Consider the following 27,309-nt stretch of genomic DNA (forward strand, 5'->3'; position numbering starts at 1 on the left):
ATGGATTATCTCAAACCAGAGGAATGCTGGCTATGGTGTCTGGACCAATGCCAGCCCTTGTTACAAAGCAAAGAGCACTTCAAGAGAATATCTTGAATCCTTGCTTTGCAATCTGACAAACTGAGGTATTCAAATTAAAGAGTTAGGATGAGGACCAAGAGCGATAGCTAACATTTTAGGATATAGAATAATTCCAGACAATATATTTGAAGAAAGATTCAGAATGCCACAAAGCATCATTCTGGGGGGTTATCTTTAAGATATATTAACACCCATATTAGCTGGCCTTAGCCTAAAATCTCAAATACCTACTTTTTTCTTTAAAGGTACTCTTTTAGTGTAGAACAGCATTTTCTAACTGCAGATTGTGGCCCACTAGTGACTCATGAAATCAATTTAGTGGATGACAACCAGCATTGTTTTAAAAAGAAAAATGACTAGTCTAGCCTAACCTAAAATAGAAAATATCAGTCTGTTTCACACATACAAAAAGTGTTTTGTGAAATTTTTGTTTCACTGTGTCTGTCTGTCTGACCTGAGGCATGATGCAAATGTATTTCTTACTGTGGGTTTGACTGAAAACACGTTGAAGCCCATTGCAATACTGTCTACATTCCACACATTCTGAAGTAGAGAAGAGGAGCCTCTCTGCAGTCTCTCTTAAATCACTGGCACTACGAACTGCTGTATAAACATATTACTACTCTCCGAAGGGGGCACAGAGACGTCTCCAAGTGAGGGGTTGCCTCCACTAACTAACCCTAAACGCAGAATCACTGGAGCAGAGGAAGGGAAGGGAAGGGGACAAAAGAAATAAGAAGCAAATATTTTTCCTTCATTCCTATCTTCTACATACTCCTATAAATTTGTTCTCTCACCCAAAAATTGGGTTTATTACTTTGTGAGTGAGGAAACATCGAGATGGTAGTAACTTGAATATCACTTAATCAAATTCCAAAACATTTAAGGAATAGGAAAGAACAAAAAGGGACCACCAGGCACAGATGAGAGCTATTACTGACATATAAAAAATGAGTGGACATTTGTCTGAAGTCAAGTGGTGTTTGTATTTCCCAGGGCCTGGACACTTGTTAAACATCTTACCTAATGAAGCTACAACTTGCTAATATTCTGACTCATGATCCTGAAGACTATAAGTATTGAATCAACCTAGCGAAAATTTTCATATTAAGTAACTCTAAATATACATGTTAAAAACACTGCATACTTTGGAAAAATAAAATACTAACTTATAATAAATAAACTGCTTAATGAGTCAATTTTTCCCTGTATAAACTGAGACATCATAATTCAAAAACAGAAATGAACACTCACCTCTGCCTTCGTTCATCATCCTTTAAAACTTCATAAATGGCCACCAACTAAAATAGAAGCATTACTTTAAAATAAAAATACTCTCAACTATAAGAAATCACTTAAGAAGGTGAACACGCCATAATGCACATGCAGAAAACCCTATGTGCTCATAAGTAAAATGAACAGGTAAGACCTTAATTATAGGTAACATTTTTTTGTTTTTAGTAGAACCTTCAAAGGTTAACAATGCTTGATACCAAAATAAATCTTTGTGAAAGATGCAAAAGTAATAATTATCTTAACATGTGCTTTTTAAAAGCAAAAGCTGTAATTTAGACAAGAAAATTACGACACTCCAAGAATTCGAGATTCTAAAATAAAAAATGCTGGTGAAAACGTATTTTATAAAAACTGAATAAACATACATACATTATATTTCTAAACAGCATCCTCATTTTCAAATGGAATTATTCTACATATAAGTTACTATTTCTACCATAAACCTTAATAAATTTGTCACAAAACATAATAGCATATTTCACTTACTTGTCTAAACTGAGTTTCTGCATTTTCATCTTTATTCTTGTCTGGATGCAAAGTTAATGAAAGCTTACGATATGCTTTTCTAATGTCTGCAGATGAAGCATCCTGGAGGTGGTGGGGGGAGGTGAAAAACACACAAAGCAAACTTTGTCAGAAAAAAGAAATTCCCAGAACCTTGTTAAGATCTGAGAAGACAGCCAACCAAGTGCAGGACCCCAGGCAATGTAATCTGAGCAATCAGTCAGGCTATGCAACTGGCCTGTCCCACATGACTGAACAATTATTCAATCTAATTTGGCTCTCATCTTAACTTTTCATTACCATACAGTCACTTAAAGAAGACAGTATTTGGCAAAACTTTTCAAACACTTGCCTTCCTAAAATTAACCAATAAATCTTTTTCAGTAATTAAGAGATCAAAAAGAAACAAATTAAAAATTAATACATCTGTGTGCCTTCAAAGGTCTTTATTTGAGAATCTTAAAGCCAGTTTCTGAATTGAAGGTCTACTATATGTGGTTTCTTCATTGTTATTTATATTGAATTTGCCATCAAAAAACAACCTATGGAATCTCAATTCATGTCAGAACTATGCCTATTAGAAGGCAGTTAAATATGCATTTATCCAAAATAATTATAATTAAAAGTGTTATGTATATTGTACTTAACACTTTGTTTTTAGTACTTTAAAGGGTGTTTTTAATGGTATCCAGTTTCTAGAATCTGGTTTGCAGAAATAAATTTGCCTACTACTTATGTATTGCTAATATAGTTTAAACATATTTGAAAGGTCATGATAGTTCAGTAAGAGTACTTTGGATTAAGTGGATGTTCAAATTACATTTTATGTAATCTTGGGTGCACAGGTAAACTCAGAGAACATCACTTTACATGGCAATTACAAAATACAATAACAAACAATAATAAAGTAAAATAACAAAGAACACTGTCACGTTGGGATTAAAATTTTATTTCCACTAAGTTTAAAAGTTATCCCAATGACTAGCGTGTTCAGAGTGGGACAAATGATAATAAAGTTGCTTATTAAATTTTATCTCATTTTATAGCTGAATATTTGTCCAATTAATTCCTAAAACTACTAAAAAAGTTCAAATGACTGAAAAACCAAACCAAAACAATCTGTATACCTAGGACTAAATAGCTGTTAAAAGAGAGTTGAAAAGAGGCAAAGTAAGATAATAATTAGTCTGTTAAGCTTTTCTTTATAAACCATTACCAATATTCTGGAATTTATTGCTACAGACTATTAATCAACTTAAAAGTTTCAACTGAAGTGTGAATATTTCTGTAACTTGTAGAGGGCTGAGGAGCTATAAAATTAGCACCAAGTAAGTTTTGTGGATAGTATGGTTATAATTTTCACTCTAATTTGTTAAATGGAATTTATGTATTCCCTATACCTAAATAATAGGTGACAGTGTAGAAAAGGATGATTATTTATTGAAAATTGGTGATAGAATTTTATTGAGCAAAGAGGTTGTATCAAATAAATAATAATTTGGGACTTTAATTTTAGATTGTATTAAATTGTGACTACATCACACTGAGAAATTCCTAACGTGTAGATTTCTTATAAAGTAAGACTTTTTATATATTTTCTTGTGTTACAAAATTAATACATGCTTATTTTGGAGCATCTATGAGTTACTTAAAAATAAAAATGACTAATAGCCACTTAAGGCAGTTCCCTTCTCCCAGTCTTGGCATGCTGAACCCAATCCTCCAATCTTTTCTTCCCACAATATGTACCCTAAATGTAAATGTGACCAGATGGCTCTATTCTAAACCCTTCAATAACTCCCAAGTGCCTTCATCATTGTCTTTTCCAATAATTTAGCTTTATCTCCCACTACCTTGGCCCATCCTCCTAGTTGCCCATTTTTCTAATGTGTAATGATCTTTGGTTTTGCGCCCAGCTGTAGATACAGTTTTCTCCTGACTAAGGAACGAGCCTTTCAGCTACACACCAATATTGCCTGCCTATTTTCCTCTTACAAAGACATGCTCTAAACAAGCAGTACCTCAAACTAGCTTATGTATTTAATTTTAGTTAATTACTTAGTGACTATTAACTTATTTTATCTTTTCAACAAAGCTATGACATTAGGATAGTTGTTACCAGGCCCATTTTACTGGTGAGGTGAGGCAGAGAGAGGTTAAAGTAATTTGCTTAAGTTCATGCTGCTGGTAAATAGACAAAAATAGAATTAAACCCCAGAAAATGTTGCATCATATTCAGAGCTTTGTTGGCTCTTTGGGTTCAGTTAGTAGATCTGGGCTATGTCACTTCACAAGGGGCGACAACTTTGGGAAGGCAATGAGAACAACATTTTTTTAAAAAAATACAGTAAATACATAAACCAGTAACATAGTCATTTATTATCATTATCAAGTATTCCCTATGGTACACAATTATATGTGCTCTACTTTTATACCACCAGCAGAGCAGTAGGCTTGTTTATACCAGCATCACCACAAATATGTGAGTAATGCATTGTGCTATGATGTTAGGACAACTATGACAACACTAGACGATAGGAATTTTTCAGCTCCATTATAATCTTATGGGATTGCTGTTATATATGCAGTTCATCATGGATCATAATGTCATTATATGGTGCATAACTATATACACAGTATACTTGACATATCAAGTTCATGAGTTTTTCTGATATCGTGTTTCCCATTAATTCATCTATTTTTAAGTAGTAGCCAACAAGTAATTCTGGAGTTCACAAATATTAGAAACAAATACTGTGGAGAATTTTTTAAAATAAAAAAAAAGGGTATTCAGTAGGTACGAGAACAACATTCTTATTGATCTGATAAACTATATGGAAAACATACACATAACTACATTGTGAATACAGTCAATTGCATTTTTAAGGGTAAAGACCCTAATATGTTAGGGTTCCTAATACATTTTATATCATATTTCTACTGGAGAACTGAATGCTAGAACATACATCTCCTATACAGATCTTTTACCTCTCTGGCTTGCAGAGAAATAATTTTGAAAGGGTTATGGGTGGATTAGCCATATTTGACCAGTAGACATCAGGAGATCTACTGGGTTCAATTGCCAGAATTCTTTCCCTTCTAAATTGGATAAGGTTTTTTAGCCAGTTGGACATGAATTATGTTAATACTTGGATGACCTCTGTAAAGAAAAGACAAATAGTCATTCTTAAAAAACAACCAAACAAAAAAACAACCTCACAAAACAAACAAACAAACAAACAAACAAAAAACAACTGTGAAAGGAATATGTTTGTCAAAATTGTAACAATGCAATGGGACAACAACTAAAATGGAAGGGTAGGAAACTCCAAGGGCCTGTCCCTGCACAGAAACAACAAATAATCTGGCAAAAACTGTCCAAATTAATCTTATCTGCACTCTGAAAATCAGTCAAAAGGTTTACAGCAATCAAGCAAGCGCTTGATCAAGAAAAAGGCAGTTGATTATCAGGTAGGGTCTTGAAGATGCCAATCTAGATTCTTGGTGTGGGTTCCCAGTGCTGGAGGAATCAAAGCAGACTTTGTTCTCAAAATTTGTGTTCGTTTGTTTGGCCTGTCACTGACTCCCTGACAAATTGTGTAAAAGGCTACCCATATTTTATCAAATATAGAACTCTTCCAGGGCAAAGAGGCAACCATTCAGGACATTTGTCAAAAACATTTAAGGGCAAATTTGTTAGCTGGTGCAATCAGGGCAAGGGATAGCAATTGGGATATACCATAGGCACATCAAAAAGCTTGAGAAAAAAGATTAGGGAGTAAGATGCTTTGGAAATATAGGCTTTTGAAAAGCTCCCACATAGTCCTTAAAAGCCATAAGATCATGTGCATACCCAAGGAGGAGTACATACTCAGAAAGGGTGTTTAGGGTCTTCTGAAAAAACCCTAAATTCCCACTACTGGCTGATAATTAGGCTGTGCTCAAGCAGAAAATGAAGGCTAACAGAGAGTTGTAAACTGCCTAGCTAAGGGTTAAATGCATGCCACAATATATAGGAACCCACTAGCAAAGACTGTGGATGAGTCTTTTCCAAACCTTTAAGGAAATCTCTGCTGAATCATTAGCTGGCCACTAAGCTAATGAAATGGAGACATCAGTGGCCACACATGGCAAAGAATATATACTTGACAAATTTAGTTTAGAAAAGCCATTAAACAAACACTGTCAACCAAAGAAAGAAACAAACAAAAAAAAACCTGGTGTGGTGGATGAATCTAATTACCACATTATATACTCAAAATGTCCAGTATTTATTAAAAATTATAAAGCATGCATAGAAACAAGAAAGTCTGGTTCACACATGGGGAAAAAGAAATAGAAACTGCCCCTGAGGAAGTTCAGACATTGGACTTACTAGACAAAGATTATAAATCAACTATTTTAATATGCTCAAGAGCAAGTACAAAGAGCTAAAGAAAGTATGAAAATAACTTTTCACCAAATCTATATATATATAAAAAGCCAGCAACAGGAACACTGGAATGACCAGCTGCTATGACGCCCACAGCAGCCAGCGAACTGGCCCGATCAGGGGGTGGGGCCTGCTGGCCAACCTCCCGTGGCCCCTCCCCCTGGCTGGCCCTGCCCCTGATTGGCCTCTCCCACCCTGATAGAGGGCAGGGCGGACTTTCCCCGAGGCCAGCCCTGCCCCTGATCGTCCCCCACCCCAATAGGGGGCGGAGCCAGCAGCCAACTTCCTGAAGCTCCTCCCCATGGCCAGCCCCGCCCTGATGGGCCCCAACCACCCCAATCAGCCTGCAGCCTCCCTCGGCTGGTCCCGCCCCCGATCACCCCCCAACCCAAATAGGGGGCAGGGCCAGCTGGCCAACCTCCTGCAGCCCCTCCCCCCAGTCCCACCCAAGATTGGCACCCCTACCCCAATCAGGGGTAGGGCCGACCAGCCAACTGCCTTCGGCCCCACCCCCAATCAGCTTCACTCCCCATCTGTGCCCCAACTCTGATCAGGGGCAGGGCCGGCTGGCCAACCATCCATAGCCCCTCCCCCAGGCTGCTGGCCCCCGATCGGCCCCCCTATCCCATTCGGGGGCAGGGCCAGCAGGCCCACCGCCCACAGCCCCTCAACACGGCCAGCCCAACCCCAAATCAGCCCGCACCTCCCGGATCAGCCCTCGGCCCCTACTCCCAGCCAGCTCCGCCCACGATCGCCCCCCCTCCACACCAATCGGGGGTGGGGCTGGCCAGCCAACCTACCATGGCCCCTCCCCCAGCTGCTGATCCCTGATCACCCCCCCCCACCCCAAATGGGGAGCGGGGCCACCGGCCAATCGCCCACAGCTGCTCCCCACAGCCGGCCCGGCCCTGATTAGGCCCCGATTGGGGCAAGCTGGACAGTCAACCTCCTGCCATCTCCTCCTCCCAACAGGCCTGGCCCTGATCCACCCCCCATAGGCTGGCCAGACCCCACCCATGCACCAATTCATGCACTGGGCCTCTAGTTATAATAGCAATAAAGAGACAGAAATTTTAAAAAGGAACCAAAGAGAAATTCTGGCTTGAAAAATACAATAACTGAGATAAAAAAAAATTTCTATAGAAGGCTCAAAAAAAGATTTAAGCAGGCAGAAGAAAGAATCTATAAAATTTTAGATAGATCCAGACTCGGCTGGCCCCACCCCCATTGGGCGAGAACCAGACCCAACCGGCCCCACCCTCGTCAAGCCCTGCTGGGTGGGGGGCTCGGCCTGAGGTCCCCTGCTCCGGCCAGGCGCCATGCAGCCTCAGGTCCCTGCTGATTGGTTGTTACGTGTCATGGCATGACTGCCATTTGCATATTAGCCTTTTAGTATTATGATTGGTCCTGAATCTCAGAGCTAGTTCCCCTTACAGGGTTTTTTTCTACTGTTGTTCCTGCCTTGTCCATGGCAGTTTTATAAAGACAGGAACTCTTCCCTTGAATGTCAGCTCAGAGGATAGTCCCAAAGACCCACAGCTCTACCTCTTTGATGACAGTTTACTGTTATTGCTAAATGGCTCATTCCAATTTCCCACGGGTATGTTTCTACTCTGCATAGTAAGGAACGTTGAAAAGTGGCTACAATCAATGAAAGTGCTGGCTTCAAATACATGCCACACTAACAAAAAACAAAAAATGGATAGGGAGCCCGGCCAGTGTGGTTCAGTGGTTGAGCATCAACCCATGAACCAGGAGGTCACGGTTCAATTCCTGGTCAGGGCATATGTCCAGGTTGCAGTCTCAATCCCCAGTAGTGGGCATGCAGGCGGCAGTGGATCAATGACTCTCTCATCACTGAGGTTTCTACCTCTCTCTCCCTCTCCCTTCCTCTCCCTGAAATCAATTGAAAAAATACCAAAGAAGATGCCTGGGTTAATGAACAAATAAATGAATGATTTAAATGTTTTCTCATATTCTACTCCAATTTTAATAAAAAAATTCTTACAGCACTTAAAAAATGACAATTTCCAAAATAAAAGTGCAAACCAGGAAGTGCAATAGAACGATATTGGATGCTTTTCTTCTCTGAAATTAACTCACTTTTTTTAGGGTGAAATCTTTATCTCCATATAGATACGTAATATTCAACTACAGTTTTCCTGGATTGTCAGGGTGAGTTTCTAAATTATTCATAGGATGGAATGTAAACAGAAACCAATTCTTTCCCAAATTTGATCCTTCTTAGTCTTTCCTTCTAGGTAAATGGCACCACTATCTACTCAGTAATCTAACTAAAACTCTAACAGTAAGCCTCAATTATATATTTTTTCCCTTTAGCCTTGTTATATAATTTGTCAACAGCCCAAATATTCCTAATATCCCAGGTCCAAGCCACCAATCTATATAATATACTAGAGACCCGGTGCATGAAATTTGTGCACTGCGGGAGGGGGGGGGGGGTCCCTCTCAGCCTGGCCTACATCCTCTCGCAGTCTGGGAGCCCTCGGGGGATGTCTGGCTGCCGGGGAGCAGGCCTAAGCCGGCAGTTGGACATCCCCTGAGGGGTCCTTAGTGCTGCCACAGAAGCGGGACAGGCTCCCGCCACTGCTGCTGTGCTCACCAGCCATGAGCCTGGCTTCTGGCTGAGCGGCGCTCCCCCTGTAGGAGTGCACCCACCTTCTGTGTTGTCTGCCCTCTGGTGGTCAGTTTGCACCATAGTGGCTGGTCGTTCTGCCGTCAGGCCGAAACCAGTTCTCTGACATTCCCTGAGGGGTCCCGGAATGCGAGAGGGCGCAGGCCAGACTGAGGGACCCACTGGTGCATGATAGGGGCCGGGGAGGGACACGGAAGATTGGTCAGCCGGGGAGGGACTGCGGGAGGACTCTAGGGCATGTCCAGCCCATCTTGCTCGGTCCCAATCGGCCAGACCCCATCAGCAAACTAACCTACTGGTGGTCAGTGCATGTCATAGCGAAGAGTCGACCAGTCCACTATCTGCCCCCTGGTGGTCAGCGCATGTCATAGTGAATGGTTGAGCGGCCTTAGCATATCATTAGCATATTATGTTTTGATTGGTTGAACGGACGATGGGACACTTAGCATATCAGGGTTTTATTATATAGGATATATATCTATATATATCTATATATATATCTCCTAACCACTCGCCTGCCTGCCTGATTGCCCCTAACTGCTTCTGCCTGCCAGCCTAATCGCCCCCTACCTGCTCCCCTGCTGGCCTAATTGACACCTAACTGCTCCTCTGCAGGCCTGATCGCTCCCAACTGCCCTCCTCTGCTGGCCCGAACACCCCCAATTGCCCTCCCCTGCCGGACCTGCCTCCTCCGCTGGGACCCGCCTCCTCTACGCGAGGCGGCGGCGACACTGGGACCGGCCTCTTCTGTGCCACATGGAGCCCCAGGCCTCACTATGCGGAGTGGCCGCCAGGCCCTGCCTCTGCTGTGCGCGTGGCCATCTTGTGGCAGCCATCTTGGGACAATGTCATGCACAAGGACCACCTAGGCTTTTATTAGTATAGATCAGTGGTCGGCAAACTCATTAGTCAACAGAGCCAAATATCAACAGTACAATGATTGAAATTTCTTTTGAGAGCCAAATTTTTTAAACTTAAACTATATAGGTAGGTACATTGTTATTAACTTAATTAGGGTACTCCTAAAGCTTAGGAAGAGCCACACTCAAGGGGCCAAAAAGCCACATGTGGCTCGTGAGCCGCAGTTTGCCGACCATGGGTATAGATAATAGAGTCTGGCCTCACATTGAGGCAGACACAATGTCTTTGAGCTATTCTGAATTAATTGTGTTTTAGTAACATTGCTTTCCTAAAAACTCTCCAATGGGGAGGAAGTGGATATTAAAGCTGAGATAAGTGGCAAGTATTTTAAAGAAGAGGTGCTCTTAACTTGTCCTAAGCTTCTTTTGAACTTTTATTCCTAATGTACACTATACATCACCAAATACAAATGCCTGGAATTAGAATTTTCCACATTAATTCCATCAATACAGATTTAAAGATCATTGTGATATTACATCTAAGTGCTTCTTATATTCAATATTTCGCCATTTACTTTGTTCCTAAAATTATTTTGTGCAATGGTTTCTGACATTTTTGAAAAGTAGTAAATATGCAGAAATTCAAGTGTTCATAGTTACAGACTTGAACATTAAAGACTATAAGTTAGTTGAAGAAAATAAGGACTGGTTAGTAGTACTATTTTTTATTATATCCCATTTCTTTGAATCATTACATTAGAGATATGTGAAAAATCAAACTAGTCTTCAAAAGTTAAACACACTTCCACCCAACACAGATCTATTTTTAAATTCCTACTTAAAATTAAAACAACGAAACAAACCTGTGAATATTATCATTGATTAAAATCACAATTAGATGATTAGAAAAAACTTAATTGATAAGCTAACAAAATTATGAATGGTCATAATTAGTTACATTTACAGTTCCTTATCTGAATAATTTAGGATCATTTTGCTAACTGTAACATACACAGTTCTGTGAGGCTACATCATTTTGTAGAAAACCCTACTAAGACAATTTGATAAAAAAAATTTTAAGTCAAATCAAATTAATTTTTAAAAGATACATGAGAACTTACATTAATTAAAAAAACACTCTCCTTCAAAAAACTCAAGACAATCATATGTGTATATGTAATAACTGTCTTCACATAATAAATCAGAAAGAGAAACTAGTATATGCAAAAAAGTACCCATGATCGAGAACTCAGGAGTTCAGATGAGAAAGTTGCCTTAATCTTCTCCCCTCTGAAATCTTTAAACTCAAGACTACTTTAAATGCAAAAGAGTACACCCAGAGAACTTTCTAAATAGTACATGTTAACTAAATTAAGAAATGGGCTAAGAGGTATACATTAATGAAAGGATATCTAAATTTAGATGACTCTCCCACCCCCACAACTCGTAAGCCCATGAACAAAAACTTAGGGTCAGAATTTATAGAAAAAGTACCCCAAATTCTTACATTTACTAGCTAATTTAAGTTTCACTGTGTGTTTAAATTCATATTCTGGAAGTTTATCATTTTACATATTGTTATGAAGTATTCAAATACTTGTAACTGATTACTTAAGTGTACTTTTAATTTATAGATAAACCCTGACATACTAAGATTTTTTGTTATAAAAAGGGTTGTTATGGCTTTTCATATCAAAACATCGTACCCATTAGGATAAAGCAAATTTATTTTTAAATGCAGTGTTTATGCTAGTCTATAAGAAAATAAACTTCACGAAATAACCCTAAAAGTTACGTCATTGGATGTTTTAAATATACATAATACATGTCCATTCTACATACCTAACAAAATCTAAGATAAAAAATTAAATACTTAAATATTTCAACTTCAATATTTTACTAAACCAACTTATGTATCAGGTCTGGGATGAAAATTTATATCATAAAATATAGGTTAAAACCTGAAATCATGGATTTAATTCATATACATGTATTTTCATAATATATACATATTATATAAATATATGATTGTGTCTATTAAAGTTTTCTATTCACAGGTCATCCTCAGCTACATGAATTTACTAGTCCTTAACTATTAATTATACTTTTATGCTACATTTAATTAATGTGTTAGCAAGAAGACTAAGTCAACAGTTTTCTTTAAAATATTATTAAAATCTTTAAAAAAATAAAATATCTAACTGATATTTATAGCATAGATGAATAGAAATGTTGAGAATTTTCTATATATTTCCTAATGTTTACAATGCCATTATTTCTTACTAATAACTCAATAATTATTTCTTCCACAGTGTGTCATAAAATATATATTACAGACATCCTATGTAATAAAAGGGTAATATGCAAATTGACCCTAATGGCAGAACGACTGGGAACGACCAGTCACTATGACGCACACTCACCACCAGGGGGCAGATGCTCAATGCAGGAGCTGCCCCCTAGTGGTCAGTGTGCTCCCACAGGGGGAGCTCCGCTCAGCCACAAGCCGGGTTGATGGCTGTGAGCACAGCAGTGGTGGCGGGAGTCTCTCCCGCCTCCTTGGCAACGCTAAGGATGTCTGACTGACGGCTTAGGCCCACTCCAAGCCATCAGTCAGACATCCCCCGAGGGCTCCCAGGCTGCCAGAGGGATGTCTGCCAGCTTAGGCCTGATCCCCCGGGAAGTGGGCCTAAGCTGGCAGGTAGACATCCCTGAGGGGTCCTGGACTGCGAGAGGGCGCAGGCCGGGCTGAGGGACCCCGCCAAGTGCACAAATTCTCATGTACCAGGCCTCTAGTATATTATAATGATATCCACATAATATACTATAATTCACTCTACAAGCTTTATATACACTTTGCCTAATAATGTGAATTTATTATTTAGTTAACCTTAATTAATAAGCTACTAATTCATATAGATGTTTCTTTTTTAGGTATCAGCTAATTTTTAAGTATATATGTATTTTCAATCAACTATAATTTTTGTAGACCATCACACTTATATTTGAATGAAAATAAATTTGTTTCATAAGTCAGAGCTATGTCACTTAAAAGTCTTAACAAATTTTATATTTAAAATTAAAATAATACCTTTACCATAAAAATTACATCTATATTAATTACACTAATATGGCCTTTCACTTAGTGTGATTTACCTTCATAAAAATTTAAAGGATACAGGAGGCTATTTCAGAGGGTTTGTTCATTGATATTTTTTGCCTTTTAACTTAAAAAGTCATGGTGTTATCAAAGAAGTAATAATATTTTTTTCTTGTTTAATAATGAAACTTTTAGGGAAAGGGGATGGATCCAGGATTGGGAACAACACCAAGAAATCAACTGTGTAGTGCAACTTCTTTAAAAGACTTTTTTCAAAAAATTGTGTATCTTGGGAAAATATTTCAATAGCTTAGGTAGCCTGATGATATAAAATGAAACACAAATTATTTTACTATAATTAATTTATTTTTAAAAGTAAAATAAAATATGAATTCCGTAATGCTATAACAAATGAAAGGTTTAAGTAACTAGAGAACCAATTCGTTTTTCTAGCTACTACATAATTATATTTTAGATAGTAATGAAAGCTATCCAATATTAATATAAAATCAAAGCTTGAACCAGTGGTTGAGTGCCAACCTATGAACCAGGAGGTCACAATCCGATTCCCAGGTTGCGGGCTTGATCCCCAGTCTGGGGCGTGCAGCCTATCAATGATTCTCTTTCACCACTGATGTTTCTGTCTCTCTCTCCCTCTTCCTTCCTCTCTGAAATCAATAAAAATATATTAAAAAACAAACAAAAAAACTTGAACACAAGTGGAAATACAACATTCAAACACATCTAATGGGATTGACAGACATAATTGACAGACGTAATCTGTATTGTTCAGAGTCTGTGTTAATAGGAGCAGTGCCAGTGCTTTTTCTCGTATATTCATAAAATATTTTGACAAATTAAAAGATTTTTATTAAGCACTATAATACATGCTACAGATTTCCTTGTGCTTATTTTATTTTCATCATATGGTTTAATAAAAACCTGGTAAGTAGACAATGTACATTTCAGGAAAATTTATTTTTAAAAACTAGCTTCCAAAAAGAAAGAACTTTATTGTCCTTTTCTACTTGGTTAAATTATTTTTATCTTATTGATAATGACTTATACTGTTAATGAAGTTTATAGTACTAATGCTGCAAGTGAGCATAATACTCTAACTAAAACTGTGTTAAGTCAATAGAAATGCTTTATTGCAGATTTTGGTGCTAATACCTGCAAAAGCAATCTAAATGCATTTTAAATACTCAAGATGATACTACCTATCACCAGCTGAATAAAAAGCAGAAAATGCAACTCAGCAAACTCAAGGTAATTTTCCTCCACCAAATTTATGCCAGTTTTAGATTTGTTTGTATGTAGTTAATAATAAGTGTATGCTTTATTCTTTTTCCCTAAAAAAAAAAAAAGTTTTAACATGTAAAATTAACTTGATATATAACCTATTTCTTCACAGGGCAAATGCTTCCGAGAAATGGAGAACGGTTCAGTTTTCCTTTGTCAAGAGAGTTTCCTTAAGTTACAATTGAAGCTGAAACTTAACCATAATTATTTTAAAGGAATTTATTTAAATAGTAACTACTATTACAAGGTTATCATTTACAGACATTTGTAAAAGCATAAATTTTTGATTTGCAAATTGCTTATCCGAGAAACAGACCATATCTTTTCAAATCCATTTCTTTACGAAGTTGAAAGTGAATATAATGCAAGTATTTGGTTTAGTTTTTAGTAATAAAAGGAGACACTTGAAAAATTAAGAAATGTGGCTGAAATGTGTTCCCTTTAAACCAGAGTCCCAAAGTTTAGTAGGGTAAAAAACAAACAAAGCAAGACATGGCTTTCTGGGTTATTGTTACTACTGAGGTTATTAACAATCAAATCATGTTGCAAATTTAGCTAATTTCTTATACAACCTGAAATGAATATGCTTAGCCAAAAATAAAATACACTGTTAACTAACACTATAATTAAATGTAATTATAAAAAGTTACTGGCAACTACTTTGTTTCAGGAAGCTTTATGTCTCAATAGAGAATAAGAATTTTATTCAAGAAACTAAAAAAAAGTAAAACCACCGCAAACCATTTTCATGCTTCTTATATGATTCTCCAGTTAGACATTCTCTTTCAACATAAAACATTTATGTCAATATCAAATCAAATACTACTGATGGTTTCCCTCTAACATTTTGAGTGCCAAAAATATCAATTATAAACCAATAGCACATACTTACTGAAATAATTTATAAGACATCACAGTTCAGGTAATGGTATAATAGTAGGAAGGTAAGAAAACTTACTTCTTGTTTTGACTTTTCTTGTTATTCTAAAAGAAGTAGAACTTAAGATCAACTGTATATTGAAAACATTAACATCCATTTTTTTCTAATGAAAATAACAACCTCACTTTGATACAGAGTTAACAACAGAATCTATTTGACTATAAACAGAAAACATTTCTGATGAGAGTAAGAGTATTTACTAAAGAACATGTATGTTCTTTAAAAGAATATTTGCCATAAAATTTCATAAATGTTGATTAATTTAAATTTTATTTTTTTTAAAATTGGGGAATTAGAAAAATATGTTCCCTTAAGAACATAAATATTAAATGATAATAGGCATAACAATTAACAAGATAGATGGGTAAAATATTGATTTTTAAGCACCTGATTTTCCTATTAATAAAATGTTTTCTACTAACTTGTTAGATATGCAAGCTCATTCTAATTGTAGTTAGGATCATTTGGCTAACACTTTTAACATACTTTCAATAAATGTTGACAATGAAATAGAAATTTAAGATACTAAATAACCATTTCTCAAATTACTGATGGGCTTGGTGAATCCATCTCCCTAATTAGAACTGACATAAATTCATCATTAAATATTATTTTTTAAAAATCAATATATTATGTAAAACAATATACAGCACGTATTTAGAAAGACATAGCAAATATTCTCCCTTAGAAAGTACTGAAGCTCCATCTAGAGGCTTTCTCCCTATTACTGTCACTTGCAATATAAGTAATAGCACCTAGAAATGTGAATAATATTAAAATGTCAGAGATTTCTATTGTATCTACCCTTTTGTTATTCATAATGAGGCCTTTCCCTAACCTTCTTGGATAGCTCCAGCTCCATCACTGCCATCAAGTGGTAAAAAACTAAAACTGAACTAAAAAAAAAAAAAAAAAAAGGAAGAAAGCAATGAAAGACAGAAAAAGAAATTGATGTACTCTATACCACTCACACACAGTCTTTTTTAGTACAAGAAAGTTTTTTTTTCTGTGGCATTTATTATGTTACTAAAATTATAAAGAAAATAAATTTTCCAACAGTTTCTAAAAAACAGCAGCACTATCCATTGTAAATCTGTTTGTTTTTTTTTCTGGATATTTTTATATTTGTAAGGTATATAAAAATATTTTGAATTAAGTTTTTATTTAGTTTAATGACACATTTAATATAAGGACAGTTTATTAATTACTTCACTAACAGGGAGAGCAGAGAGAAACAAAATATTACTTAAGGTTAATGAATTTTGTAGGACATTGCAATAGTTATTAAAAGAAGAAACAAAACCAAGATGTGACTAAAATAAGTATTTTCTATTACCTCTAAAAATAACCTCAGTTTTAATACACTGAACACATTGCAATGCCTCCCCAAAATGTCTTCATCAGCCTATGAATGGAGAAGGATCAGAAACGGATTTTTAATGTTGAGGAAAGCAAAAGAAAAAGGTTTAACCATGAAGAAACAAGTATGGAATTCAATTCAAATAAAAATTATTTAATATCTTTTCTTTTTGTTATGAACACATACTTCCTGAATTATGTTATAGGAGTTAGGACTTTCAAGAGAACAAAAACTGCAACTACAGAACCTAGGGCAGTGGTCAGCAAACCGCGGCTCGCGAGCCACATGCGGCTCTTTGGACCCTTGAGAGTGGCTCTTCCACAAAATACCACGTGCGGGCGGACACGTACAGTGCGAAGTGGACTTAAAACTTTAAGTAAAGTTTATTAAGTTAATCTTAGGGAACGTTGTGGAGTGAAAGAAGATGTAGTGTCGAGGATTGAGAAAGGTATGTTGAGATGGTTTGGACATATAGAGAGGATGAATGAAAGGAGATAGACGAAACGAGTATACAAGACGAATGTGGATGTGGGAGAGTTGGAAGGGGTCGACCTCAGTGAACGTACCTCAATCAGATTGAGGACGTTTTTAGCAAAGGCCATCTTAGGAGTACCCTAATTAAGTTAACAACAATGTACCTACCTATACAGTTTAAGCTTAAAAAATGTGGCTCTCAAAGAAATTTCAGTCGTTGTACTGTTGATATTTGGCTCTGTTGACTAATGAGTTTGCGGACCACTGGCCTAGGGGAAAGGACCAATGAAATACTGTCTCAGGTTCAAGGGATGCTGCTCTGCGAGATGCATCATCACTCACAACGTAATATTTTAAATAAGTAATATATGTATAAAATAGTATACAGTAGGTCCTTAAGTTACCTTGGAGATCTGTTCCTATGGTGCGACATAATGCGATTTTCGCCGTAGGTTGGAACCCACCTACATAAGCACCTACGTCTCTCACATGGAGCACATACACAGCAGTAATGAAGTGAAACAGTAAAAAAAAATTAAAAGAAAGATAACAATTCCTGACCTTTACTTGTGGTAAATAAATAATCAACACTAATAAAAGAGAAAAATGGTAATTGGTGTACGACGATACCCTTTTCATTGGCTAATCAGGGCTATATGCAAATTAACTGCCAACTAAGATTGGCAGTTATCTGCCAACAAGATGGCGGTTAATTTGCATATGTAGGCACAATGCAGGGAGGCAAAAGGGAAAGCAGGAAGAAGCCCCCTGCCACTGACAGTGATCGGAAACCCAGGGGGGAGCTAAGAGCTGGGGGGCAGGGCAAAGGCCCTGGGGCCGCCTTTGCCCTGCCCCCCAGCCATGATCAGAGAATCAGGTGCCTTTTCCGCCCTGGCCAGTGATAGCAGGAAGTAGGGGTGGAGCCAGTGATGGGAGCTGGGCACGGTCGAAGCTGGCAGTCCCGGGAGCTAGGGGTCCCTTGCCTGGGCCTAAAGCGAAGACCACGATCGCGGGGCCGCTGCAGCTGTGGGTCCCCGCTGCCCGGGCCGGACGCCTCAGCCAGAGGCGTCAGGCCTGGGCAAGGGGCCGATCCTGCGATTGGAGGGTGATGGGGGTCAACACCTGAGGGCTCCCAGTATGTGAGAGGGGGCAGGCTGGGCTGAGGGACACTCCCCCCCCCCACACACACACACCCAGTGCACGAATTTCGTGCACCGGGCCCCTAGTAAAAAACATAAAGCACATATGTACATACATCGAAATAATGGAACTTTTGTTTTTTAATAAATAAATGGGAGATGGCGACATAACCACGAAACGACGTACTACGAGTCCGACTAACCCAAGGACAGCCTGTATAGGAGTGTAGTTAACATAGCAAGTCTCATAATCTTGCTAACTTAGTAAATCACATAATGTGGGGGAAACTCAAATTATGGGACTAATAAGAATTTTAGAATGCTCTGATTTTATTCTTTTGGTTAGTTTTTAATTTTTACTGATATACTTGTTTACAAATCAGAGAAATTGAAAAATCTGTAACTTTAATTGTAGGTATGAATTCCATGTTAAATTAACAACAATTGTCCTCGGCGGTCCCAGATCTGTCTCTTGCTTCAACAGTGTTTGGACGCAACAGACCCAGGGACGCCCCTTCTTCGAGCCTCCGACCACTCTCCTGAGACCACTCTCCTGCATCTCATCCAGTCACCACCTTCAGAACCACCTCCGGGGCAGCCAACACACGGGTTTTTTTCCTACCTTAACTCTTTATTGCTGAACAACCATGAGCTCCTAAATTCATCAGAATTATTCCACCGAGGTGGAGGCTGTGGTCAATCGCCTGGCCAGCCTGCATCTGCTGGCCTCCTACACCTACCTCTCTCTGGGCTACTATCTTGACCGTGAGGATGTGGCTCCTGAGGGTGTGGGCCATTTCTTCCACAAGTTGGCAGAGTAGAAGTGCAAGGGCGCTGAGCATCTCTTAAAGTTGCAAAACAAGTGTGGTGGCCGCATTCTCTTCCAGGACGTGCAGAAACCTTCCCAAGATGAGTGGGGCAAAACTCAGGACGCCATGCAAGCCGCCCTGGCCTTGGAGAGGAACCTGAACCAGGCTCTTTGGGAGCTGCAGGTCCTGGGTTCTACCCATGCAGACCCTCATCTCTGCGACTTCCTGGAGAACCACTTCCTAGATGAGGAGGTGAAACTGATTAAGAAGATGGGTGACCACCTGACTAACATCCGCAGGCTGGCCGGCCCCCAGGCTGGGCTGGGCGAGTATCTCTTCGAAAGACTCACCCTCAAGCACGACTACGAACCTTTGGAGCCAGAGGCCTTTCAGAGGCCCCTCGCATCCCCCTGGTGTCTCTAGCTTTTATCTGAGCCTCTTTCTGAAACTACCAGCCAGTCTTTTAACCACCCTGGAGCCCTCTCCCATGCATTGGACCAAATGAAACAATAAAGCTTTTTGCAGAAAAAAAAATTAACAACAACAAAACCGTAATTGCCAACACTTATCGAGTTCCTACATAGGTGCCAGGCACTGTTTGTTTATAATGTTTACATAGTCTCTCAACAACCCTGTAAGACAGGTACTATTAATATTACTTAGATAAGGAACCTGCGGCATAGACAGAGAGCTTAAATAACCACCCACAGTCACACATTAGGTGGTAGGACTGAGATATGAACCTAAGCAGTTGCCTGGATACTCCTCCCCCTTAACTACTCTCAAATAAAAAAGGCTTTCTCAACATTGGCACTAATGACATTTTGGACCTGATAATTCTTCATTGGAGATGGGGTGGGGGCTGTTTTGTGCTTTATATAGGACCAGAGGCCCACTGCATGAAGAGATTCGTGCAATAGGCCTTCCCGACCCCTGGATGCCGGCACCGGCACCCGGGACCCAGGCCTTCGTTCTGGATGGAGCCTTCAGTCTTCGCTCCACCGCTTCGCCCCTACTTATGCAAATTAACCACCATCTTTGTTGGGTTAATTTGCATACTCTCCTGATTGGCTGGTGAGCGAGCAGAGGGGTGGTTAATTTACGTTTGTCTATTATTAGGTAAGATCTGTAGCAGCACCCGTGAACTCTTACTACCAGATGCCATTAGCATCATTACACCTACCCCACATTATAACCAAAAATGTTTCCAAACATTGCCAAATTTCTGGGGGAGGTAGAGTGGGGAGACTGCTTCCAGTTGAGAATCACTGATATAAGATAACCATTTTATCTGTTACGACACTGGAGAAACAAATGATGATCAATTTATATGAAACATGAGGCCCGGTGCACGAAATTTGTGCACGGGGGGGGGGGGGGGGCGGGGCTGCCCCTCAGCCCAGCCTGCACCCTCTCTGATCTGGGATCCCTCTCACAATCTGGGACTGCTGGCTCCCAACCACTCGCCTGCCTGCCTGATTGTCCCTAACTGCTTCTGCGTGCCAGGCTGATCACCCCCTAACCACTCCCCTGCCAACCTGATCAACGCCTAACTACTCCCCTGCCGGCCCGACTGCCCCCAACTGCCCTCCTCTGCCACCCTGGTTGCCCCTAACTGCCCTCTCCTGCAGGCCTGGTCCCTCCTAACTGCCCTCCCCTGTTGGCCTGGTTGCCCCTAACTGCTCTCACCTGCTGGCCTGATCGCCCACAACTGCCCACACTGCCAGCCATCTTGTGGCTGTGGGAGCCACTATCTGAGAGGGCGTGGCAGTCAATTAGCATATTCCCTCCTTATTGGCTGTGGGCGCTGCCATCTTTGCGATGGCGTGAGGGTCAATTAGCATATTCCCTCTTAATTAGATAGGATTAGTTTTCCTCAATTTTAAATTATTTACCACAATTCAGAAATTTAAAAATCTACAAATGACTTAGGATAGTAATATACCAAATCTTACTACTTAGGGGGATGGCATTCTATATAATAAAAGGGTAATATGCAAATAGACCAAATGGCAGAACTGAACAACCAATCAAAGCATAATATGCTAATGATATGCTAAGGCAGCTCAACCGCTCGCTATGACATGCACTGACCACCAGGGGGCAGACAGTTGACCGTTTGACCAGTCACTATGACGTGCACTGACCACCAGGGGGCAGATGCTCCCATCGATAGGTTAGCTTGCTGCTGATTGGCACTGAGTGAGAAGGGCCGTACACACCCTGGAGCTCTCCTGTGGTCCCTCCCTGGCCCGATCGTGCACTGGTGGGGTCCCTCAGCCTGGCCTGCATCCTCTCACAATCTGGGACCCCTTGGGGGATGTCAGAGAGCCAGTTTCAGTCTGGTCCCACAAGCCACTCCCCTTGGGCGGGTGCCAGATGCAGGGCTTGTGGCTGGCAAGTACTGCTGTGGCAGTGCAAACCTTTCCCGATTGGGACTGATTGGGCACGAGCCCAAGGCAGGCACAGTGGGGCCGGGATGAGCGGGAGTGGCAGTCCAACTGCAGGTGGTGTTAGACTGCAGGTTTCGTCCAATACCTGCAGGCCACCCAGAGGGACCCCACCCGTACACGAATTTGTGCACTATGCCTCTAGTGTTATATAATTTAAAACCATAATATGAGGAGCAAACTTCATAATGCAAGATTTGTGTAGGTAAATATGAAAATATAAAGGAGATATGTAAACTTAATCCAAATTTATAAAATGAGTTACCTTTGACAAATGGGACTAAGAAACAAAGTATGGGAATATCACCTTTTACTTTATGTATTTACTAGAAGCCTGGTGCAGGAAATACATGCATGGGTGCGGTCCCTAGGCCTGGCCGGTGATCTAAGCATGAGCATCTGGGGTGGACGGGCAGGTCCCAGGTGACCTCTGGGCCCTGGGCAGCACCTGGGCCCCCAGGTCCCCACATAACTCCCTGTGCCTGAGTCACGGCGCCCGAGTCCCCACGTAGAGATGTGGTGAGCGTGGCCAGACACCACGGGCCAGGGCACAGCGTGGGCTTCTGGGCCACCCAGCAGCGCCACACGGAAGCTGGTTGGGCAGCGTGCTCTCCTGGCCAGCCTTGCAGACTGGCTCCTGTGCGAACCCATGGGGAGCCCTACTGGCCCCTGCGAGTCCCAGCGGCTGTGGGTGCGGGGTGGGCTTCTCGCAGGTGCCTGGCACCTGAGCATGGGGCCTTTCCTGGCATGTGAGCCCTGGCATCCCAGGGGCGGGTAGCAGGGGTAGTGAGAGCGAGATTGGTGAACACCCCGCATTCTCACCACACCTCCGTCCCTGTCACCCCTGCCCCCAGGTAGCTGGCGAGAGGTCACAGCATGTCACCGACGCCTGCCATGTTCTGCACTGCTCCCTGGTGGTCAGCGCACAGCATAGTGAGCAATTGAACTCCCTGTCGAACAACTGCCTGAGGGGACAATTTACATGTTAGGCTTTTATTATATGGGATGTATTGTATTCATTTTTTCAAACAACATATTGGATTTTTAGATTCCAAATTTTAGGGAAAACTTTTTCTTTGTGACTTTAGCATTTCAGTTTCACTTATTAAGTAACCTGTTTTCATTGGTTTTCCCACATTTTCCATAATATATGCTAATGTAGGAAATATACCAAATTCATAATAAAATTCATAAAAGTAATTGTGCCCTAGCCCGTTTGGCTTAATGGATAGAGCGTTGGCCTGTGGACCGAAGGGTCCCAGGTTTGATTCCAGTCAAGGGCACATGCCTGGGTTTGCAGGCTTGGTCCAATGTGCAGGAGGCAGCCAATCAATGATTCCCTCTCATCATTGATGCTTCTATCTCTCTCTTCCTCTACCTTCCTCTCTGAAAAAAAAAAAAAATTGTGCCCAATTAGTCAAAAATATTATAGTTAACCATGGGTTTGAAAGCTAACAAACTGAATAATAATTAAGCAGACACTAGAGGTATATATGTTTTCAAGAGTGTTGCTTAAAGATGTGTATAAAAGTGGCTATAAATTTTTCCTTTCAAGCAATTCTTACTTATTTTGTGAATTCTTTGCAATAACAACATTTTGCCAATCCCCAATTATAGCAAGGTTTCTTTCCAATTACTTCTGATTATTCAGGAATCCTTTAAAGAAAACACAGAGTGATAAGGGCTATTCTATTTACTTAACTTTAAATACTCTCATTGTCATCTTTTCCTTCATCTTCCTACTTGTTTTTACTATTGCAAATTAAATTATACACATTACATTGTATCCTCTTCTTTTAGTCAGTATATGTAACAATTTCCCATTTTGTTTCATAAATTTAATAAAGGAATGTGCACAATATGTATGATTTATACTTTCATTTAGTTCATTTAATCTACTTATCATTCTGTTGATTCTTGCAATGATTTTGTACTGCATCAACTTAGTAATTAAATATATATTTTTTAATTTTTGTAATTGATTTTTAAAGAGAGAGGAAAAAAGAGGGATAGAAACGAGAAACATCCTAGAGAGATAGAAACATCAATGAGAGAGAAACATCATCAATTGGCTGCCTCCTACACGCCCCCTTCTGGGGATTGAACCCACAACCTGGGGTATGTGCCCTGACTGGGAATCGAACTGAGATCGCCAGGTTCCATGGTCGATGCTCAACCACTGAGCCACACCAGCTGGGCTGGCAATTAAATATTTTTTACATTTTTTACCTTCTCTATCTACACTGCCTTAATTTAAGGTCTGATCTTTATTTTTCTTTTCGATTGTTTAGTCTCTATACTTTTCCTTTCTATGAGCTAAATAAGTAACACATAAACAAAACTTATAAAAAGTTAAATAACACAGGTTAAATAAAACATTCCCCTTAACTACCCTCCCCCACAAGCCCTATTCCCCAACAGAAATAAGTATGGTTATTGGTGTGGTGCATATACTTCTAGACCTTTTTTATTTTATTATTATTTTTTAAATGCATTAACATTCATATATGTGTACATATAAAAAGTTTCACTTAGTGTTATAGTATCATTAAGCAAAGCACATCCCTTGAATTAAATAAAGACTTCTGAATTAATGCATGCTTCTGTACATCCACATATTTCTTTGCTGGGCTTTGTTGTAATATTTTCATGCAAGATATGCTAGTTAACACTACTACCAAGAATTTGGCTTAGTATGGGAAACATTTAAGTACAAATACCATTTGTAAAACACTATTTTAATGCATAAATGATATAGTTTCAGGGACCTGAAACTATAATTGTGTTAAAAAGTATAACCAAAATATTCTCCACATAATATTAAAATATTAACCAGAATGATTTTAAAAAAAGAAGGGTTTATTTTATTTTCTCTCTGGTGCACACTTATTTTGTAATAACTTTAATGAAGTATAATTTATAAACTACAAAAACCACCTGTTTTAAGTGCAAGTGGTTTTTTAGTAAATTTATAGTTGTGCAACATTACATAATTCAATTTAAAAATATTTCCAATACCCCAGAAAAATCTCTCATACCCATCTCTATAGATTTTCCTTTTCTGGACTTTTCATATAAATGGAAAAATACGGTTTTTCTCATAAACTTAAGTGTCAGAATTAGCAGGAAAAAAATTTTTTTTTTTTTTTTTTTTTGCCCTGACCGGTCCGGTTTTGCTCAGTGGAGAGAGCGTCGGCCGGTGGACTGAAGGGTCCCAGGTTCGATTCCAGTCAAGGGCATGTACCTTGGTTGTGGGCACATCCCCAGTGGGGGGTGTGCAGGAGGCTGCTGATCGATGTTTCTCTCTCATCGATGTTTCTGCCTCTCTATCCTTCTCCCTTCCTCTCTGTGAAAAATCAGTAAAATATATTAAAGAAAAAAATTTTTTTGCATAAAGATTTTGCTGTTGAAGTTCTTTCTAAAAGTTATGAACATATTTTGCTCATTTGGTAATGATAGTATGAACATATCTTTTTAAAAATAATTTTTATTAATTTCAGACAGGAAGAAAGAGGGAGAGAGAGAGAGAAACATCAATGATGAGAGAGAATCATTGATTAGCTGCCTTCTGTACGCTCCCCACTGGGGATCGAGTCCACAACCTGGTATGTGCCCTTGACCAGAATTGTACCTGGGACCCTTCAGTCCGCAGATCAACGCTCTATCCACTGAGCAAAACAGGCTAGGGTTGTATGAATATATCTTAACTATTTTTCTTCTTTTCCTCCTTTCTTTCCTTCCTTTTTTTTTCTTTGAAAGTTTTCACTCTTATATTTATTGATCATCACTCTCAACAGACCAGTTTTTCAGTATAGTATGCATGGAAGGTGTAACAATTGACTTTCTACATTACATATCCTGATAGTTTAATGAAAAACAAAACAGAAATCCAACATATGAACATATCATCCTTGAGATGTTTTAGTATTTCCTAAATGTGAAATACATTTTAAAAAATCAATGAGGAATTCATTTAAACAGGTCTTCTAAAATTTGGAATTCTATCTCCTAATATAATTCAATCTACCAAAACCTTATGGTGTCACCTTTGACTCCTCTTTCACTCACAGTCCACATCCAATTCATTAGCAAATCCTGATGGTTCTATTATCAAAAGTATACTCAGAATCTGAACACTAATACCTCCACCATTACCACAATGGTGAAAGCCATCATCCTTTATTGCTTGAAATATTACAAAATCTCCGAACACATCTCACTTCAGCACTTCCTGGCCACTTCCCTCAAAAATCTGTTTTAAGGACAGCAGCCAGACTTAAACAAAAAACAGATCCAGTAAAAAGCCTCCAACAGCTTTCCACTGCACTCAGGTCAAAAGTCCTTACTGGTTATTTTAGGAATTACAATGAACACCTTAAGCTAGTATCCTAGTTTAACTTATAACAACCTACATAACCACTATGAAATAACCAAAAAAGAAATTAAAAAAAAAGTAGGGAATACAAATGTGATGCTACAAAACAATCAACTAAATAAAAAAGCAGGCAGTAACTGTGAAACAAAAACATATAAAATAAATAGTTTCAAAGGACAACCACAGAAGGGGAGAAATATTTGCAAATCATCTATACCAGTGGTCGGCAAACTGCAGCTCAGCAAACTGTGGCTCGCGAGCCACATGTGGCTCTTTGGCCTCTTCAGTGTGGCTCTTCCACAAAATACCAGCTCTTCCACAAAATACCGACTTCTGCGCATGGGCCATGAAGTTTCAATCACACTGTACGTGCGCGCCCACAGGTGGTATTTTGTGGAAGAGCCACACTGAAGGGGCCAAAGAGCCGCATGTGGCTTGCGAGCCATGGTTTACCGACCACGGATCTATACTAATAAAGAGCTAATATGCTAATGGACCGATACGCCATAACAGGTAATGACCAGGTCATTAGCATATTAGCTGGGGCGTTGCTCTGGAGATGGGATGGAAGCGGGGAGGCACTCGGAGGAGCAGGACCATCCAGTGCCAGGGAGGGCAGGGGTGAGAGCGCATAGCGCCCCCCTCACCAGTCCTTCACCACCCACCACTTGCACTCTGAGTGCCCCACGGCCCACCTGCCGGGGAAGGAGCGCAGCGCAGCAGGCGGGAGGCTTCCACGCCCTCCTCAGCGCCATGACGGAGCAGAGCCGCCCCACTGCTCCGGAGATGGGGCAGAAGCAGGGAGGCGCCCAGAGAAGCCGGGACCAGCCCTCGGCAACTCAAGGGACTGAGGGCGGGGCTTGAAGCGGCCAGAGATGGCCAGAGGGTTTGGGGGCTGGGCCAGGCGCGCTGGAGCTCTGCGTGGAGAGGTTCGGGTGTCAAGGCAGGGCAGCGCCACGTGATTTCAAATCACACACTGGGCTCCTAATACATCTGATAAGGGTTTATTACCCAGAATACATAAAGAACTTCTACAACCACAATAAAAAGACAATCCTGTTAAAAAAACGAGCAAAGGACTTGAATAGACATTTCTCCAAAGAAGATATACAAATGGCCAATAACTACAAAGATGCTTCGCATCACTAATAATTAGGGGAATGCAAGTAAAAACCATAATAGCTACCACTTCAGAACTACTCGAGTGGCTGTAATTTAAAAAACAAAAAATATGAAGTGTAGACTAGGATATAGAGAAATTGGAATCCTTATACTATACACTAGAGGCCTGGTGCACTACATTTGTGCACTGGGGGGGGGGGGGCGGGGTAGAGGGTGGAGGAGGGTCCCTCAGCCCAGCCTGTGCCCTCTCACAGTCCATTGTCTCTGGTTTATTTTTCTCCAGGCCATTTAAACTACCTGGGATATATATATTTCACTTGTTTATTATCATTCTCTTCCACCAAAATGTAAACACCCTAAGGGCAAGAATTTTGTCTGTTTTGGTCAATGCTGTGTTCCTAAAATAGTG

At 39.9% G+C, this 27,309-nt stretch overlaps 1 protein-coding gene and 1 pseudogene across 2 annotated transcripts in view; one reads left to right on the top strand and one right to left on the bottom strand.

Moving 5' to 3' along the window:
• Positions 1 to 27,309, bottom strand: part of DNAJC1 (DnaJ heat shock protein family (Hsp40) member C1) — a 212,408-nt gene that overhangs the window by 132,417 nt on the left and 52,682 nt on the right. For both annotated transcript variants that reach the window (XM_059660789.1, XM_059660783.1), the window contains exons 2-3: positions 1,864 to 1,965; positions 1,336 to 1,382 (exon numbers count right to left, since the gene is read on the bottom strand). In XM_059660789.1, the coding sequence (XP_059516772.1) occupies positions 1,336 to 1,382; positions 1,864 to 1,965 (149 nt within the window). The remainder of the gene's footprint in view (positions 1 to 1,335; positions 1,383 to 1,863; positions 1,966 to 27,309) is intronic.
• LOC132230902 (ferritin light chain-like) lies at positions 18,792 to 19,376 on the top strand (annotated as a pseudogene).

Source organism: Myotis daubentonii, chromosome 1 (assembly GCF_963259705.1).
Source record: "Myotis daubentonii chromosome 1, mMyoDau2.1, whole genome shotgun sequence".
In the NCBI taxonomy this organism is placed as follows: domain Eukaryota; kingdom Metazoa; phylum Chordata; class Mammalia; order Chiroptera; family Vespertilionidae; genus Myotis; species Myotis daubentonii.